Raw genomic sequence first — 20,667 nt, forward strand, 5'->3', positions numbered from 1 at the left:
AATTTTAAATACACTCCTTGATTTATGAGGACATCAGCATTGTCCTTGTATTACCCTTAGGTCCGCGTAACGTAAGTGCGTATTCAGGTCAAAAGGCAGGCTAAACCACGTATACCAACGCACACACACACACACACACACACACACACACACACACACACACTCGTTTGCTCACACAGTTGCAGCAAAGGCTTTAGCTCTTGTTTCAACTTGTTGTGAATTCAGTTCAGGTATTAACACAGAGCGCACCTGGGAGTGTATGTATGTGTCCGTGTGTGTGAGTGTGTGAAATACTTTTTTTTTTTTTTTTGCTGTTGACACATACACCTGGTCCTCTTTTGTGCCCAGAAAGCTTCTTTAATAATAGAGCTAGGTTGTAAACAGACATTAAGGGGACATCACAATTACTTTCTTCATCCCATTTATAAGAAAGGCAAACATCAGTATAAATACTAATTGCCATATATTTTAGATTGACGTGCGAGCAAGCAAAATTTTTATCTGTGCAAATGCCGGCTGTGTTTCTCAATTGCAGTGTTTGTCATTATTTTCTAAGAATCTGACTTTATCTGTACAGCACATACCTATGACTCAATGGGTCGATGTATGGATCCAAGCAGCAACACTTTGGTGAATTAATAATAGTTTGAATTTAGTTTTGAACATTGACTGACTTTTGCTTTTTCCGCTTCCTGATGGAGTGATAAGACGGAGGATTATTATTTGTGGGTTCCTATTGATCAAGATCACAATAGGATTTTCCGAGGTGAATGGATGTGGAACATTGAGTCAAAGTTTGAAATATGTGTATCTTACAAAGGGGAAATATAATGGAAAAGTCCTGGTTTTTCTTTTTTTTTGTGTTATGAAAATGTGTTAACGATAGTTTACCATGTTTGGTTAATCAATGATGTCTTGAAAGGAACATGCAGTCTTACTTTAGCTCACTTGAAGTCACAACATGTAAGAGAAAGTAGTTGTCAATTGTCCCATCTGCCTCCTTTATGGCACCTTAAATTGTTTTATCAGTGAGTGTGTAGGATTTGATTGTTTTTGAAGGAAACCTAAGAAAGGAAGGAAAGAGAGGAAAAAAAGGAAAAAATGAAGGATGAAAGGAATGAAAAAATGAATGAGCAAAGGAAGGAAAAAAAAGAAAGGAGCAAAGAAGGAAGTAATCAAGGAGAGAAACAATATTTTGCTTTGTCACGTTATAACCTTACACTTAAGTTTGATTTAATTGGATTTTTTATGTGTGTGTGAGCAATCTAGAAATAAGACGTTGATGATTTTACATTTTTCACAAATGAAAAATACAACAAGTATGCTGTGTATTTATATGCAGTCCCTCTGAGTAAATATTGAGCAGAGCCACGTTCCGCTCCAAGTACAGCTCCACATATTTTATAGGATTTCACCACCATCTCGACTCTCAATTCTTTGCCCATTCTTCTTTGCAAATTGGCTCAATCTAAGAAAGATTGGGTGGAGTTTGAGTGCAAACAATAGTTTGAAATTCATCTCATAGATTCTGAATTTAACTTTGCACTTAGATTAGGCCATTGTTAGTGGGTTTTCTTGCAGTTTTCTGAGCAGCTTTCCTGTCCCTGATGAAGAAAACATCCCCACAGCATTGGTTCTGCCACAACCAGAACGATGTATTGACTCAGGCGGGGGACAAATGTGTATTTAAGAATAGTTCACGGGAAATTAAACTTTTTCAATGCACTTCACATGACATTAAGCAGGACATGCAATGCTTCTGAGTCTGTATAAAACTTAAAATGAAACCTCAGAATCCACTAATCATCATCAAGTACTATTGACTTTAACAACTCATTTTATTGGCTCATGCAGTTAACATAATTCTTAAGGCAAGATTTGGCAAGCTTATGATGTCTTGGACTGCACAGACAGTCCAAGACATCATATGAAAGATAAAAAGAAAAGGCAAAAAAGTTTTTAAGTTCTTATTTAAAGAGAGATTAACGTGCCAAATACAGCACAGGCTTTTTGGGTCCATTTTTTATTGCAATGTTATTAACGTTTAACTGACATTGGGTTTAAAAATGTGCTCTTCAATGAAACACGTGTAACTAAATTTTTAAAGAACTTGAAATGTATTTTCACAGAAACATAAATAAATTCACTCTGTCCATGTGGTACTCCTGAAAAATAAAACCGTGACTCATTGGACACTTAATATTTTTGGCAAACACACAGTTGAGAAATCAAAATCCATCAGGTTAAGTTTGAAACTTTTGTCTACTTTCCAATTCATGTGAAACATATAACATTATTTTTTGTCAAGCTTGCAAAGTCGTTGGAAGCTTCAACTTCTGAGAGTGCTGACTACCTGACCATGTTACTGCCTGTATTGGTCAGGTTTGCGTACACAAACCTCACCAATACAGTCAATTCAGATTCTCATTTAGAGTGAGATAGATCTGCAGTGCAGGAAGGTGGGGGTTCTGACCTTTGAACTTGTGTTCTTTTGTGTTTTTTTTCTTTCCTCTCTCTCTCTCCCTCTCTCCTTGCTCACACACCCTGCATCTTACTCTCGATGTCAGACCAGACAGTGTTGACTTAGAGTAGGCCTTTACAAGGTGTTTCGGAGCAAGTGTGTACATGCGCCCCGGCATTGCCGTCTATGTCCGGGCATGCCATAATTAGAATGTCGTACCATTTTTTGGGTTCCCATCCCTCTTTTCCTTCTCCACTTCTCTCCCCTCATCTCAGTGTATCATTCCTCTCTCTCCACACCAGTCCTCACCTTTTTTTTCCCCCTTGTCCTGGCAGCACATGTGCCTTGAGTGTGCAGTAGAACATGTCTACTGACGCACACCTTGCTTGAGGTCTGAGGTTATAGGCTATGCTCCTGCACTCTGCGGTGCTCTATTGTGTTTGGACATTTGACTGGCGGAAGATTTGATAAATGAGACCAATGCTCTAGAGGATGTACTACGTGAAAAAGAAGGTAAAACATTTTTTTTAATTTTCTTTGGCTGGTTGTAAATTTTTCTAATGTAGTTTCTTGACATGTCTAAATAAAAAACAAAACAAAAAAATCTGGTTTGTTTTTAAAATCTAGATTATTTTTACTATTACTTTCACTTTAATTGTATGGATTTTAGTTATTGAAGATACATCAAGAAAATTACTGTTAATGATCATCGTGCAAAGTGAACGGGTGAACTTGCTTATGTAGTTTATGATTTTTTTAAAAATTATTCTTTTGTGTGTTTTTGTGGACATACTACGACAGAAAATCCTAAGGTAGTTTACGAAGAGCCAAGTTTGGGCCTAATATAAAGTCATTAACACTTATTTTTACATTCAGCACGTCATCGCTCTTCACAAACATTCTGGAGAGAAAAAAAATTGGAAATGGCATGCACTTTGGCAAACCTTGTCATGTCTGTGTTGTACAACATGCATCACATAGCCACAAGGAACTCTGTACGACCGCCCTTAAATTGTACACAACTTTGAGTGTTAGGATGTGTACATTTCACCAAAAAATGCAGATGTGGGACCCTACACATGCAGCATCACACACAGTGCACACACAGATCTCCCTCTTCTTCTGTAACCTGACCTCCCTTAAGCTTCCAAAATCTCTGTCTCTCTCGCACCTCTAGCTGTGTCCTCCCTCTGCCTTCCTGCTCCCTCCCTTTTTCACCTGTTTGGTTCTCTTCCCTCTTGGCTTCTCCCCCCAGTCCCAGTACAACTTGCTGAGCAGCAGCATGGAGAGCCTGGGGAGCCGCGCCACGTCCGCCAGCCCCTACAGCTCCGAGAACACGTCTTCGTCGGCCGTGCCCACCCCTTCGCCTTACTCCCAGCCCAACTCCACCTTCGAGGGCCTGTCCCCTGCCCCGGCAATCCCCTCCAACACCGACTACCCGGGGCAGCACGCCTTCCAGGTGTCCTTCCAGCAGTCCAGCACCGCCAAGTCCGCCACATGGACCGTGAGTAGACAAACACACACACACACACGTTTGAGGCCTTGACATGCAGTTTCCCTGTCTGTGCATGCAGGAGCTTTTTTTTCTCTTTCTGTCTCAGCGTTAGTCACACACTCATCAATATTCACACGGAGACACTCATTCTCACACATTCAACCCAGCCAGCACATGTGCAGGCGTGTTGAGTGCAGGCAAAAGCGGGTCCAGTGATTTATCTTGTCTTCTATTAAAATTTCTAGAAATCTGCCTGATGAGCACAGCAGAGAAAGTCTCGTCCAATGGAACTGCTTAGAAACATTTTGTCCTAAGTGTGTGACACTGACATATTCTTTCATAGTTTTGAGAATATTTAAATAACGGCATTTAATATGCATTAAAGAGTCATAGTAAATATGGGTTGGTGCAGATGACATAGTAATAATAATAATAAAAGACGATTTGAAATATGCATCGTGAGAAACCAAAGTTTAGGATAGAGGGAAGGCCGAACACAATCAATCATGCACAGATCTTCATCTGATGATGTGCCTAACCTTCCATCAAACATAGGTTTAGGACAACATCACATATGTATTGCTGATATAACCCACACATTGTGTTGAAAATGTTCCATGGGTAGCAGAGCTTGAATAAGTACCAATAGATAATTATCAGCATGTCAAATCTGTAAACCTTTTTCTCTTTTACTGCTTATGAAGTGCATCGACTCTCCATATTCTGTTTATAAACCAGCATCCAACTGGATGTAATTTGATAGTTATTTATTTTAGTTTAGCAGAACTGAGGTGCAGGTTCAGACAAATTCTTTGAGATCCAAATGGAGGAAAAAATGTAGTTTCTTAATGTCTGTTCTATTCCAAGTTACTAACTATCCAATAACTTATTATTGTAGTTTTGTTGTATTTTATTTAGAGTTTGAAAAAAATAAAAAGAAATATGCAAAAACTGAAGTAAACATGCCAGACCAGAAAAAAGTGGAAGTTGGCCAAGAAAGTCTTGATCGTCATCTCTCTTTGAGGAACTTCCCTGACAGAAACCAAAGCGAGGATATTTACATTAGAAGCATAAAGGAGTATAAGGTGATGTGACAGTGGTGAAAGACAGGTGAAATGGGAGCTGCGTAATTTGTCATCAAACCAATGAGAAACCTCTCGCTGGAAAGGTGTCACCTCCGACTGTCACACAGTTGACCTCCCTGAAACAAGAGAAACAAGAGACAAACCGCTCTCCCCTCACTCTGTGTGTGAGGCTGAAGTCCTCGGGGGCTGTGTGTTTGCTTGGAGTAACCATGCATGATGGACTCCTTCAGTCTGTCCTCGGTGATGTAAGAAGATCCTGCCTTGGACATTAGAGCGGTGGTCTTTGACCCGCCACTTTTCTTTCTCTGTCTTTTCCTTCTTCCCCGTCTTAGCACGCACTCATAGCTGTCACCTCTGGCGCCCAAAAGTTTTCCTTTCTATCCTCTGATAAATTCTGTCTCCCTATCCCCTCTTTGTCTCCTTTAAACCTCTCTACCACATTGCATTCACATAACCCAAAAAACAGAAGAAGAAAAAATTAACTGGAGGAAAATAATGCAATGAGCCAAAAACAGATCCCTCTGTTTGCTTTTAAAATTTGGTGTTTTCATCTGATACTTGATAGAGATGATAAAGAATCATTTCTACCAACTATTTTATGGAGATTTGAAGTAAATAGGCTTAAGATCCTTACACTTCTGGTGTGCTTACCAACCTACTAAACTACACAGATTACTTTGAATAACAAAAAACTATCCTACAGTTAGGATTCTTCTCACACACTTCAATAGACTTGATATTTTACATCTTCAGCCAAATTATTTTTAAACTTCTGCAGTAAACATTAATGTCTTGTAAAGGTTGCTGACCCTGGCTTTAGACTGCGTTTCATGCCTAAAACAGATCAAATTCACAAAACACTTTATTTGAAGGGGGGTGAATAAGACTGTCATGACACTTTCATAAACATGACATAACATCTGTCATGAACATGAATAAGCCTTTATGAATATTTGTGACTGTTGTCATAAAGCGTCATTCGGTAAATTATGACACTTTTAATACAAAGTTGACATTATTCAAAATGTCTTTGTTATGACAACTTGACATTAACCAAGAAATCATTACTGTTTAAATGTTACCTTTAATAACATAAAGTTACCTAATTTTTAAAGTGCACTCAATAATACTTTTACAACAAATTTATATCAGTAATGATTTCTTGGTTGATGTCAAGTTGGATCAGTAGCTATATTCAGTTTGCTTCATTTCAGCTTTAATTATTCATTAAAGTTTACAACAAATGTCTTCTTAAAAAACATTGCAAAGTTTAATTCATAAAAAAAAGTATCAAATCGGTTTAATACAACCCAATCATCAGGTTCAACTTTAACCGCATAAGTTCCAATTTGAGCCTACTTATTTGTTATGCAGTCAAATTTAGTTTGCGGTGCCAATTGGTACAAAGTTGTCAACCTAAGGAAGTCAAACTTGTGGTTTTGGTTACTCACTTTGCATCATTCCCTCTTCCTGTTCAACTCCTTCATGACAGAAAGAAACCTCCAGCTGAACCTGGATCAGTTTAAAGCTGAATAAGTTCCTACATTCACCATTGAAACACTTTCAAAATGTCAACTTGAACGTCTACCAAACATCACGACAACTTTGGTTTTCGTTGTGTAATGTTGGCAAAAAGCACTTGTTGACGCTCAGAGAAAAAAAGCATTAGCTCTCCTCGGTTGATTTTTGTTTTTCTCTGAGGCGATAAACTGTTTTGCTATCATCTCAAGAGAAGACACAAAGGAGTGTTTGACTGGAAAATGACTTTTTCTGAAAATAGGGATTGAGAAGATAACCTGTGATTATTTTAGTGCCTCCACTGCCATTAAACAAGGGGATCAGAGTGAGGGATTTAATCTTTTATAAAGCTTTGCTCTGTCTTCTGGGCTTGGCGGTAGAATTGGAGAGCAAAATCAGGATGGGATGAAAAACAAACTCTTCTTGAGCTATGAATCAATTCTTTTCTTTTTAAAACCAAATAAACTTACTGCTAAGAATTTTTTAAGGAAATCTGCTAAGAAAAATAAAGCATATGTAATCTCTTCCAGTAGGATCTGCACCTTGTAAGCTTTTCAAAATATTTTTTATCAGATAACAAACACAAACTTGTAAAAAATGTATTTTATTGGGATTTTATGGGATGGACTAACCCAAAGTAGCACATTATCATGAAATGGAAGTAACCTGACACATGGTTTCAAACACTATTATAAATTAGAACTTTATTCGTTTTAATCTTTTATTTATTTTTTAGACATGAAGACATACATTTATGTAAATATATCTGCACAAACATTACTGTAAAACTAAAAGAAATTAAAATAATTCTAGATGTAAAAAGAAAGAAATCTACAAATGCACATGATCTGTTCCAAAAGGAAAATAGTACAGCAGAGCTTTTTTCTGTCCCTTTATTAACTTGTTAAGATCTTAAAAATTAGACAATTGTAATATCGCACCTAATTTGCTTGTTGTGTGTATCTTGTAAAATCACGTAAAATCTGAGTGCTGTTCATTTGTATTCAACCTCCCTGAGTCGATATTTTTATTAACCGTCTTTCTCTGCTAGCTGAAAGTCTTTTGAGGTGCAGTCATGTTCAATATTATTAGAATGCTATTGTAAAATTAATTTCATTTAGTAACAACTTTCACTCAAACACATTATTTAAATTAATTAGACACAGACTGATGTTTTTGAGTATTCTTTCTAATTATGATGATTTGCTGCTTAAAGGGAATGAAAACACAATATTAGATCAGAATAACAAAAACATTTTAATACGTCATTAAAAGCATATTTAATATCTGATTAAAGGTTTTTGTTTCCAAAACGTGCTTTTAGTCTGACAAACGATCTTCATCAAAAAAATAGATATTCTGATTTATTGAGTATGACTGTTGTCTCTACCAACTTTGTATATTTAGAGATTAATATGCTTGCATATTGCACTCTTGAAAATACCTCAAGCTCAGTCGATCAGATGGTGGAGATATCTCAGAAAAAAACAGTGAAGTTTGTGGTTTGTGACAAAAAGTTGGCTTGTTGAAAAAGCATACATTTTTGGGAAGCACTGTTTGAATATACTTACCAGGTTACTTCTACAGTAAGTAGGAAGAAATGACAGATAATTATTCTGTAATTAAAGGTCTGGAAAGAAAATATAAGAATAACAGGTTCTTTAAATGGAAGGAGACAGTCAAAGATTAGAGTTTCATTATTATTATTTTTTTTAAATCTTAGAAACGTTTCTCTGTGGATACGTAGAGTCACATTGCTAAATATAGTCAACCATCTAAGTCTATGCTCATTCCTTGTAGCCTCAGGTAGTGGGGAATGCCAGCAGGGGAATATTGACTATAATCAGTTGCCTCTTTTCCCAGCTCTTTGCCTCCCACTAAGACTGGGTGGCAAGGCACCGCTTTTGGAGATTACAAGAAATTGAGCTACCTGTTGCATCAAGCTTTTATTGTTAAATCCTTTCCTCTCAGGTCTCCAGCTCCAGTTGTGACGAAATGTTAGATTTATGGCCGCATTCCGAAGGATCCACCATTATAAGAGGGCAGAGAACAGAAGAACTGATTNCCCCCCATCTTTCATAATGTTTCCACACACCATAATCCCATCCAAGCCCATGTTAAGCCAGCCTGGTAATCCCCCCTCCTTGTCTAGTCAAGACAACACACATTAGTGATAATAGCTCTGAAACTCTGCCGCTCTCCTGCCTCTTAAAGATGATGCCTTAGCTTGGATGCAGACGAGCGTCACCGCGACTGGAAATGAGATCTAACACCTCAGCATTGTCAAATTACAAGACCTCTCTCCATACTTTCAGACTCAGCATGTGTGCGTGCGTGCATGTATGTGTGTGTGCACGAGTGTGATTGTGCGCATGAAAACCGTGTGTGATGGGAGTGAGTTGTGTGGGGCGTGTGTGTGTGTGTGTGATGCAGCAGAAATGCAGGCTCCAGCATGTACTTCCCTACAGCTTGTGAGGAGCTCCTCTTCCCAGCTATTAGCGTCTCTCCGTTAGGACGCAGGTCCCAACAAGTCCTGCACAATGCATCCTTCCCTTACTTTCCAAATGCATCATTCACAGCCACATCACCATACTTTCTCTGCCAAGCAATGAAATCTGGGAAAACTCACTTGATACACACGTGTAGGCCTCTAGAGAAGAGTCTAGTTGTTGGAACAAATAGATATATTTGTACCCCTGGCGGAGTTAAGTTAAAAGAAATCTCTTATTTAGTAAAATAATTGTCAACATACAGTTTTTTAGATAAAATGTAGAAAAAACTCCTTTTAAATAGTTTTGCAATATTTCTTTTAGGATCCCTGTCTCATTTTCTGACAGAAACAAAGTTCTTGGTTGAATAAAAAAATTAAATCTAAATTTACAAGAGGGATGAATAACTTGGCACTTAACCACATACATAATCAGTATTTTATTACTAACATTTACAAGTGATGGACTGTGGTGGCCAGGTCAGTTTCTTGCATGAACATCACTCCAGGAAACTGCTTCCTACTACCCCCGCTGCATGTTACAGGATGTTTTTCAAATTAATCAAAATGTCTAAGTTTTTGGTTTTCAGAAATGCAGTAAATGATTTTCATCCATCCATCCATTATCTTTACACCCTTGTCCCTTAGTGGGGTCGGGAGGTGCTGGTGCCTATCTCCAGCTAATGTTCCGGGCGAGAGGCGGGGTCACCTGGACAGGTTGCCAGTCTGTCACAGGGCACAGTAAATGATTTATGAAATGCAAATTGAGGGTAGAGTAATTTCGCCCCTAATTTTTGCATTTATGCTATTTTAATTTGGTCATATTTTTTTCTGTCAGTTTTGTAAAGCATAAAAGTGAAAAGAAAATAATTCATTAAGACTACAAATAGTCTCTTTTCCATTTTGATGTACAATTACAAAGCAAGTGAAAATAGCCATTCTACACTATGTTCATATGTAAAGTATCCACACTCTATGGCGATTCTAAGTGTGAGTTTGAAGGCGCACAAGCTTTTTTTAATATTTGTCAGCTGAATTTGCAACAGGCATGCTGCTGCTTGTGTACATGGATGATGGCCTGGCAATTATCACCTTGTCTGCAGGAGCCTGTCCTGACCTGCCTTCAGTGGTCCTTTCTTCAGAAGAAAGGATGGATTCTTCAATCTGTGGCAGCGCTTTTTAAAACTGACCACGCTTTGTTTTTTTTGTTTTTTTCTGGACTGTTACAAATTTCTCTGGTTCAGTTTTATGCCACAAAAAGAACAACAAAGCTTAATTTGGTGCAATGTTTGTTGCTAGAAATTGTATTAAATGGTACTAAAGAATGAATCTACAAGTACAGTGGGTAAAAAAGGACATTTTACATAAAACTATTGACATTATTTTCATTTGTGACAAGTTTGTCAGCTGGAACTGTTTGTGTTAAGAAAATTAAAAATGAATATTATAACATTAATCTTAATTTTACCCTCATTTTACCAGTCCTAATCAATTTTCTTTCTTTTCTCTCCAACATTATCTCCTCCCTTCAGTACTCTCTTTGATCTGAAATAAAGCTTGGTTTAGTCATCACTCATAATCTCTTGTTTGTACATGAAGATACAGGAGCTACACTAGATTCAGTTTTTTATTGCTTACCCTATGACCACAATAATTATCCTGTGTGTGTCAGTGTGTGTGTGTAGGTGTGTGTGGGAGAAAGTATATGCAGTATATATACTGGTGACCACAATAAGGAGCAAAATATACTCTGGAAGGATAAAAACACAACAATGTTTACCATTTTCCCTTTTAACAGTTGTTACATTTAATTTTTGGTCAGAATAATTAAGAAAAAAAAACTTCGCTGCTGAAATCAACTTTGCGTAACATGTGAAACATTACAGGAGACATAAACGTCTAAGGACTAGTGAATTGCAGCAGCTCTGTGACAGCTCTTATTTCACATTATATGAACCACTTAATTTTTTTCTTGTAGATTCCTTATTGTCTTTTAAATCATATGGGGGATCCTGAAAACAAACAGAAATCAAAATAATTGTATCTAAATGCTGAAAGTGTGAAAAAATACTGAAGTATAAAGAGACTTAGTTGGAAAAACAAAACCAGTTGAGGAAAATCTAAAAACATACATTCTGATTACTGATGACTTATTACAATCTGATTTAAGTTCAGTCAAGCCATAAAAACTCATTTATTAATTTTAAGATCTGTGAAAATAATTTCTATACAGCATAGAACACATCTGATAACATCATGTCCATCATCTATTATTTACTGCGCTTTATGATTTCTCGAAGGTTCATTTTCTTTGATGCTTCACATTTATGTTCCATTAATTTCTGTCGGAAAGCAAACCAGTAGTTTATCCACGCTTGACTGATTGCAGTAACATGAAAAGTTCAAAATTCGGTAAATAAAATGAAACATATTTATTCACAGTATAGAGGGGCTGTTGAGACTTGTTAGGGAAAATTAGGTGGAGTAATGTGCACAGGTATTTCCTTCGTTGCCATTGCTCATGACTAAGGGTATGTGTGTGCAGTTTGGTTGTCAGCCCCCTCTTACCTGTGTATCAGGATGTGTGTAAAATGAACAAAGATCGCATTTTATGGGTGGGCTGCTGTTTTAGAACAACCCGTCATAAGTCAGCATTAGTTAGCTTAATTATGCTGATTGGTATGAAGTTGGTAGCAGTGTTACAGTAAGAAGGCCCAGGGTTCAAATCCTAGTCTATGGTTTTCTGCCTGAAGTTTGGATGTTCTCCCCATGAATTCCTGCTTTCTTTCCAAGTACTCTGGCTTCTTCCCATAGTTCAAAAACATCACTGTTAGGTTACCTGGTTAGTCTAAGTGGCCTTTATGTGTGAGAATGTGTTGTCGGTTGCTTATCCTGTGTGTTGCCATGTGACGGACTGGCAACCTGTCCAGGGTGTGCCCCACCTCTCACCCAATGACTGTCGGAGTTAAAAGCTCAAAAGCACAGCAACTTTTCAGTAAGACATTAATCTTTCTAGCTGCTTGCTGTAAGTCTTGATCTCTTCCCTTGTCTTGCAGTCTGAATGAAATGTAGACATGACTTCACATTTCACAGAGTTTTCTATAAAAAAAGGTTTTTATGTTTCTGTGATTTATCCATTTCTTTTTTTTTAAACTCTTTTTCCTGGAGAAAAAGAGCTGACAACACGCAGAACGGTGTTGTCAGCTCAACCTTGTAAACTTTACAAGCGGTGTTTTGCGTGCTCACACAAAAATCTGATTTTTGAGGTATTGAGTGTCACTAGGGCTTTACCACTCTAGACTACATCTGTTATTAGACCCAAAAGGTCTCAAAAATGCATTGTTCATAAAACTCCACTTCCAAGATGAAACAGTAGACCGGTCCATGTAATGTAAAGTGACTATTATTTTTGGAATTTGTCAAATTATTCACTTTTGAAAAGATTATCATTGGAATGAATCGTGGCTGATATTTTACATTTACACACTTCATCCAGAGCAACTTACATAATGGTTCTATTAATTCTGTGGTTCTATTAATGTTTTTTTTTTCTTGTCTTCCATCTATAAAATAAGACCAGATTCCACCCTCATGTTTTTGTATGCTACATTACAGATCTAGAGCTGCATGTACTTTATCCCTCCTATGGGAGGTGCTATTTTATTTGCTTTTTAGCACATCACAGCATGTCTGTACAAGCCTGAACAGACTTCTTGGTTTTTTTCCTGGAAGTTTGTAGATTGAGTTGTGGCATGCTGAGCCTGTTTTATTTCTTGCTAAGTATTTTTATGCACGTGTTTCTGCCACTTACACTCTCACATGCATGTGTGTGTACATGTGCAGACGATTGTAAACTAAGGGAGTGCAAAAGATTTGACTTTAACACAGATCAGCATATATTCTTTTTACTTTTTTTTTTGTTAAGAGAGATCAACTTGAATGACTTAAGAGAAAAACATTCTTTCTTTTAGTCCGCTGATTTCCAGTTGGTTTTTTTTTATACTTCTGGTCATAGAGGATGGCCTCCGCAGTCTGCGGTTCACAAACAAATCCTGTCAGTATACTGTAATTTATTTCTAGTGATAGGCTTACATCGGATCACATATTTTTAAAATAATCTTCAGGTAATAATTGGTTAACAGTTCTATTTGTTTCTTTCCCTGCAGAATCTTGTTCTCGTTCATATTTGCGTCACACATGTTCTTTTGTTTTTGCTGTTTTGTCTGCACTTACATTCAGTTTTTCAATCAGTGAATTAATTTCTCCACACTGTGAGACATTTTTGCGACAACAATGCCTTTAGTGCACTGTGCTAATTTCACTCATTGGCTGTTATAATGTCGTGTGTTTGTGCCATCATTGTGATTGTTGCTTATGTGCAAAACAGTTTCACATTCAAAATGCATTCAATGTAAGATGCAAGTTTACTTTCAAAAAGAAAGAAAAATATGCTATCATGTTACACATGTTAGCATAACATATCAGTTGAATTGTTCCCATAATATGTGACTGGAAATCACTTTCATTTCTGGTCATTCATTTTCAATTTCCTTTTTTCTTTTTTTTTTCTTAAAAACTCAATATCATTGTTACTATTATTATTCCATGGGACTAATTTCTGGTATCTCTTTCTTTTTCTAGTACTCTCCTTTACTGAAGAAGCTCTACTGTCAGATTGCCAAAACCTGCCCAATCCAGATCAAGGTGTCGTCCTCTCCTCCTCATGGGAGCATCATCCGAGCTATGCCAGTCTACAAAAAGGCAGAGCACGTCACAGAGGTCGTCAAACGGTGCCCCAATCACGAACTTGGACGGGAATTCAATGATGGTATAATAAAGCAAGCTTTACATTTCACTTGACATCATAATATTATGCGAAATGTCAAAGAAATCAATCAAATTTTATTTGTATAGCACATTTCAGCAGCAAAGCATTTCAAAGTGCTTTACATAATTAAAATAAAAACAGCATGTGACAGCGAATAAACAGAAAGACAAAGATAATTTTTTTTAAAGAAAAAAAAAGTAGTGATTTAATCGTAGCAATAAAAATGTAGCAATAAAGCTCAGTTTTGTTTATTAGTTCAATTCAATTGATTAATTTTGAGCTGATGTCACAGTAGTCACTTCAAGGGATTTATACTGAATAAGCTGTGTTTGGATCTAAGTCAACAAACTGAATGCTTACTGTCCCCTCAGGTCAAACAGCTCCAGCCAGTCACCTGATCAGAGTAGAGGGAAACAACCTTTGTCAGTATGTGGACGATCCAGTCACTGGCAGGCAAAGTGTCTATGTGCCCTATGAGGCTCCGCAGGTTGGTGCTTCAACATTTCTGTGAATGAGTGAGACACATGATGAAATGCATTTAGTTGGATGGATGAGAACTGAAAACACACAGTCAAGAAATGTGGAGATAAATAGAAAGACATCATCTGCATAAAGGGAAACTTTATGTTCATTGTGATCTCTCTAAATGATGACATATCTTCTTTAAGTTATGTACTTTTAGTAAGTTCTTGTGACGGAAAAGTCTCACAGCTGTTAAATGAACAGGAAAGGAAGACAAAAGCAAGTGAAAATATGTGGTGGTATTTGAATGCTTTTGTATTTTCTACTGAAATTAGAAACAAGTTAAAACTCACAAGTCGCTTAGTCAAGATCGTTGCAGAGAAAAAGAGAATTTCACACAAGTCCCTCGAAGTAGGCACATCTATAAATAAAGCTTCCGGACGTGTGCAGACATGAACGGGCATCATCGTGTCTGTGATTGCACCTGTGGAGGGCAATAAAAGGCACGATTGTCTCTTCTCACATCAAAGTGCACTACAACACCTCCCCCTGGTGGTTAATTAATGTTATGAATGTAATAGCTTCAGGAATAACAATTCTGAAACGTATCTGAAAGTGTCAGACAGACTAAGGCAGTTTAGCCTAAATATGTTGTGCTGTGTTTCAGGTTGGGACTGAGTTTACTACCATCCTTTATAATTTCATGTGCAACAGCAGCTGTGTGGGTGGGATGAACAGGAGACCAATTCTCATCATCATTACTTTGGAAACCAGAGAGTAAGTCATTGACACAAGACTCCCCACGATAGCTCTGCTTTTAAATTACACTGCATTTAGACTTAAATGTGTTGATGTAAGTCTAAATGCTCTTTTGATGATTATGTAAAAGTCAAAGTGTTGACAGGTCTACTACAGCAGAGCAGAGGAGAAACTTTTCAGTTCTTCTACTGTCATTTTAATTCAGTTTATATTGGACCAATTAAAGTTTTGATAGAAGACATGTTCAATTCTGTGATTGTCTCCATAGCGGCCAGGTGTTGGGCAGACGATCATTTGAGGGTCGGATATGCGCCTGTCCTGGGAGAGACCGCAAAGCAGATGAGGACCACTTCAGGGAGCAACAGGCCCTGAATGACAGCGTGGCCAAAAACGGAAGTGCCAACAAGCGCAGTGAGTTGATAAAAACGAATAATGTTCTATGTGTTGCCAAGACATTTCAAAAGTCAAGAGTGGCTTTAAATGGTTTTTTTTTGTTGTTTTTTTTAGTTTTTAAAACCTGAATGACATTGTTTTCTGATGTTTTGCAGATTTTAAACAGAGTCCGCCAAATATTTCCAGTCCACATATCAACATAAGAAAAAGACGGCATGGAGAGGAAGAGATTTACTATATTCCTGTAAGAATTACTTTGACAGATTTTTCCTTTTACTACTAGTAATAAATGAAAACCTTTTGTCTAGATCTAATTTTTTAACAATGCAAGCCGTCAAATTTAATCCAGCAATAGACACGTCATCACAGACATTAATTTATGGTTGCCTTTTTTTTCTTCACAAAATCACAGTAAGGCACAGATCTCGATTCAAACTCATTTTACATTGTTATGACACGTTCTTGGTGTGCTTGGTTTTAGCGCCCCCTGCTGTACAAACTGGACTCTGTCGCCATGTGACAGTAGTTTGTCAAAGGTACTGACTATTGATTGTTATTGGCGCTGATGCTGTCTTTGTGTGCAGGTTCGTGGACGGGAAAATTTTGAGCTGCTGATGAAGATTAAAGATAGTTTGGAGCTGGTGGAGTTGGTACCGCAGCCACTGGTGGACTCCTACAGACAACAAACACAACAACAGCTGCTGCAGAGACCGTGAGTTCAAATAAAACATACACATGCTACAACTGCGCATGGACTATGACTGAAGAAGAAAACGTTCATTAGCACTGCTCGGTGCAAAAACAAATGTCATAGCTAATGTGTAAATGCTCCTGAGACATCTCACTGTTTAATTGTTGAATTATGCTGGCTGATTTTGGTTTTTGTTGATACTTTTTATCACACTGGATCTCTTTTGGAATAAAAGAAAATATTTTTTTGATATAAGGTCATCTAAGTATTTAATGCAAAACTTCAATTTATCCTTCGTTTTGTTATTTTCCTCCGACAGGAACCATATAGCATCCCCCTCCTCTTATTCTCCGTTGTCCAATATGAACAAGATGCATTCACACAGCGGCCTCGGGAAGACGCAGTCCCTCAACCAGATGGTGGGGCACCAACCTCAGCAGCATCTCAACGCCAACCCCACCATTGCTCACATGGGTAAGTGTTTACAACACTCATGATCTGCCATTAGACCTCTAGCACATCCAGTGCAAACCCAGTAAGACACAGTTCCTGATCATTCCTCTCTTCCCCTCAGGTCCGAGCATGCTCAACAGCAACCACATGCAGGGTAACGGTGACATGAACAGTGGCCACAGCAGTCAGAATATAGTGTCTGCTTCCCACTGCAGCCCGCCACCTTATAACCCTGACCCCAGCCTTGTCAGGTACCTCACCCTGCAGTGACACTCCTTCTTTAGCCAACTGTAAAAGGCCAGCCGGCAGTCAGATGCACTTGTTGGGTTAAATGTGAAATAGTGGGATGTTGATACTTCAGTAGTTACTTTCTCTTTTTTTGGCCATGCTTAAGTTTACTTTTTGCCAGGTGATGTCTAAATGTAGACAGTTTGGTGTGACTATGGCTGCTTTACAAAAGCTTGCAATGACAATGCAAATCTCTTTACCTTATAACTGCCGCCATAATGAAGGTCCAGCTTTCAAAAATATATATTCATATTTTATTTCCATTATTATTATTTCTCTCCCCATAATTTGGCTGTCGTATCGTCTAGCATTCTGCATCAACTATAGAACTGATTTTAAAATGCTTTGTGGTGACCACGGAGGCACAAACCTAAAACATCAAAATGTCTGTTTATGTAGCACGAGGTGTTGACCTTCATTATGACTGCAATAGCATTTTGTCGCTGTCGGGCAGAAACTTTGTGTCTCTATTTTCAATTTTATTGTGAGAATCAACTCAGTTGCTCTCACTCTTCATTCCTCTCTGTGGTTCCATTGATAATTATTGAAATGTATCGATGAGCATGTCACATGTGAGTGAATTTACATTTTCTGTAAAGGTCAATTTTTTTTTTTTTTTGGGAGTTATGAAATTTCTGTCCGACAGCAACGATTTGTTATTAGTTACGAACTTAGATCTAAAATCCTTCATTCTGTCACTGTGTATACAGTCTGGCTTTGCAATGCACTACTGCTATTTTTCTATAAAGGAATTGTTTAAGTTGTATTAATTTAAAGCTTTTTTTCCACATTCTTTTTTTTATATATATTTTGTTGAGGATAATGTGTCAGTGCAGTCCCTGGTCTTTAAGATATATTTGACAGTTTTGATACACCATCCTTTTGATTTTTCTGGGGGGGCTGTTTTGAATATTTGAACAGTTACAATGTACAGACAAACACTTTTTACAACCTCTTTGTATTACCAAGACTTTTAACATTTCATGTATTTATAATAAAGGTTTTTCAGCAAATCAATAATGTCCTCATGAATCATTAATACAAATGCATGTGTATGCTCTTCCTTCCACCGCATCTATCATGCCGTGTAACTTTGCATAAGCACTTGATAATAGAGTTGTGCAGTAAATCTGTCACTCAGTCTAAAATAAATACAGAAATAAAAAAAATAATAATGATTAACAATTGAGCAAAGAAAAATTGACACAAAATTATAAAAATTGTGTACTTCTACAGTCTTTTATTAAATCAAATGTAGTCAGTAAGCTTAAAGTTTCGATGTTCCTCATTCTGCTAAGGAATAGTTATTGTTTACAATAGTGTTTAAATAATTAATGCTCATATTTTAGTTCTTCCTTCAGCTGTAGTTTTGGTCTAAGAAGCACTGCTTTTCTTTCCATACAGTTTTCTCACCAGTCTGGGTTGTCAGAACTTCATTGAGTACTTCACCTCACAAGGCCTCCAGTCTGTCTACCATCTTCAAACCCTTACAATGGAGGTAACTACTCTGAAATTAATCATTTACACCTTTATGGATTTGGCTTTATAGAAAAAGAAATCAAGAAAAGAGCACAGCACAACAAAAACACTATACCTGCAATTGGCTTAATAGCTGACGTAAAGTCTCATTGTTTTAAATGTTGTCACTCCCCATAAACACATATTTTTATTCAACCACAAGAGGGCACTGTAATTATTCAGCTTTGTGCTTTTTGCGTTATTTACAATTTTACATTCTTGTCTGTGCCTTCCCCAGGATCTAGGTGCTCTGAAGATACCCGAGCAGTCTCGCCTTGCAATCTGGCGAGGTCTGCAGGACATGAAGCAAGGAGCTGTTCATCAGCTTCCCAACTCCAGCCATCACCACGAATACCACGGCCAGCAGCTGCTTCGCTCCAGCAGCAACATGGCAGCCTCGGCGATGGCAGCTATCGGGGCCGCAGGCGGGGAGCTGCAACGTCAGCGGGTCATGGAGGCTGTGCACTTTCGTGTCCGCCACACCATCACAATCCCCAATAGGCCTGGCGTTGTGGGGCCATCGGGGATGACCCCAGCTCCTGATGAATGGGCTGACTTTGGTTTTGACATGCCTGACTGCAAAGAGTCCCGAAGCAAGCATTCCATCAAGGAGGAATTCATGGAGAGCGATGTTCACTGAGACTGCACTTTTTTTTTTCTTTTTTTTTTTTTTATGTCAACATAATTAATTGCTTGTTTGGGCTCCATCAGGATGTCTGGTGGTTTCAAAAGTTCTGAACTTTCCCAAAGAATTAACATCCATTTAAATTGTTGGATTATTCTCAATAGCTTTAAAAATGATTTTCCTCCCCAGGATAACGTACACAATTCCACACATGCGAAGTAAATTACAGATATAACCATAACTTTTTAAACAGTATACCTACAACTGTTTTTTTTTTTTTTTTCCGTCAATGTTCACTTGTAGAAAGCCAGCCACCGGTTTGCAAGTTTTACGGGGTATTTTTGTTTGTTTGCATGTAATTTCTTCTCAACTAAATTATTTATTTTATTTTCAGGTTTTTTTTCCTAACTTGTACAAATATATATAGAGTATGTTGTAAATGTTTTGGAATAGATGTGGTTAAGAGTATTTAGATTCTAAATGATGCTGTATGAACCAAATGTTTAGGACTGAATAGTAAGTCAATGCTATGGCTACAATACCACAGTTATGTATTTTTTTTTTATTAACTATGACAACATGGATAACTTTTAATTGAATATGTTGTTCGTTATGTTGGCTTCAGCTTTACTTGTGTATATGTTAACAAGTGTTATAGCTTTTGCTATTTAATATGCTGTAGAAAATACTGTGCTTGTCCTTTATTTTTGTAACATACCCACAAACAGCAGAAAAAAACAAAGCTTCTTAAACAGTATTATATTCAAATGACTGGATTTTAATTTGTTGTGTAAATAATAAATTAAGAATAAGATCCCTGTTCATCAAGATGGATTTTCAGAGTAGTTTGAACGTCCTTGCAGCGCAAGGTCACCATGTGTTGAGTACTGCAAGAATAGCTAGTCTTAAACCATTCTTCAATTTTACAAAGACTGAAAACCTTTCCTAAAAGCCCTTTACTAAATGAATGCCCAGTTACTCAAGGGAAAAAATATTAAAAAGAAAAGAAGATGGCTTAAGACTTTTTCAAAGTTTTTTTTTATTTGTGTGTGTTTGTGTCTTTATGGGTTTTTTTTAAATGACTGCATTCCAGTTTTTGTATAAATTTCAAACCAACAACAAAAAAAAATGTTTCATACCATCACATTTATGTGCAGAACTTTGGTCTGCACCAAAATAAAAACCTAATTTACAGCCATTTTCTAAAATCCTTAGAAAATGGCTTCTTTTTGAAGACTCCTCTGTGAGAAACATAATGTCACCCACTCACCACTGCATGGTCTAAGAACAAGCACTTTAATGCTTTAAAGTTAAATGTCCAAATTATCAGTATTAGGTAAATGGGATTTCAAAATGTAAATAAAAATGTTTTGTTTAAATATTCTTTCTTTTTTTGTACTAGTTTTGTAAAGAGATGTAAGATGTTCTTCAGTGTATTTTGCTAAACACAGTGTTTTTTCTTTAAATCATCATTTTAAATATTTCCCCTCCTTAATGTCTCTCCTTATCATACTAATAAAGTTTCAACTCACATGTCAAGTTTTCAAGTGTTTTCTCATTCTTGTATATTGAGTGATAGTGTGCAAATATCCATAATATATAT

The 20,667-nt window shown here is 37.2% G+C and overlaps 1 protein-coding gene across 3 annotated transcripts in view; it reads left to right on the forward strand.

Annotated features, from left to right (window-relative positions):
- tp73 (tumor protein p73) overlaps positions 1-20,124 on the forward strand; it is a 42,926-nt gene extending 22,802 nt beyond the window's left edge. For 2 of the 3 annotated variants that reach the window (XM_008414745.2, XM_008414746.2), the window contains exons 4-14: positions 3,717-3,965; positions 13,689-13,875; positions 14,247-14,362; positions 15,005-15,114; positions 15,365-15,507; positions 15,645-15,733; positions 16,074-16,201; positions 16,500-16,654; positions 16,755-16,884; positions 18,326-18,419; positions 18,678-20,124. In XM_008414745.2, the coding sequence (XP_008412967.1) occupies positions 3,717-3,965; positions 13,689-13,875; positions 14,247-14,362; positions 15,005-15,114; positions 15,365-15,507; positions 15,645-15,733; positions 16,074-16,201; positions 16,500-16,654; positions 16,755-16,884; positions 18,326-18,419; positions 18,678-19,079 (1,803 nt within the window). In that variant the 3' untranslated portion in view covers positions 19,080-20,124. Of the gene's footprint in view, positions 1-2,614; positions 2,975-3,716; positions 3,966-13,688; positions 13,876-14,246; positions 14,363-15,004; positions 15,115-15,364; positions 15,508-15,644; positions 15,734-16,073; positions 16,202-16,499; positions 16,655-16,754; positions 16,885-18,325; positions 18,420-18,677 lie in introns of those variants that run through there. The other variant, XM_008414747.2, reaches the window with a different exon arrangement.
- The last annotated feature ends 543 nt before the right edge of the window (positions 20,125-20,667 follow it).

This window comes from Poecilia reticulata, linkage group LG7 (genome assembly GCF_000633615.1).
Source record: "Poecilia reticulata strain Guanapo linkage group LG7, Guppy_female_1.0+MT, whole genome shotgun sequence".
Lineage (NCBI taxonomy): Eukaryota > Metazoa > Chordata > Actinopteri > Cyprinodontiformes > Poeciliidae > Poecilia > Poecilia reticulata.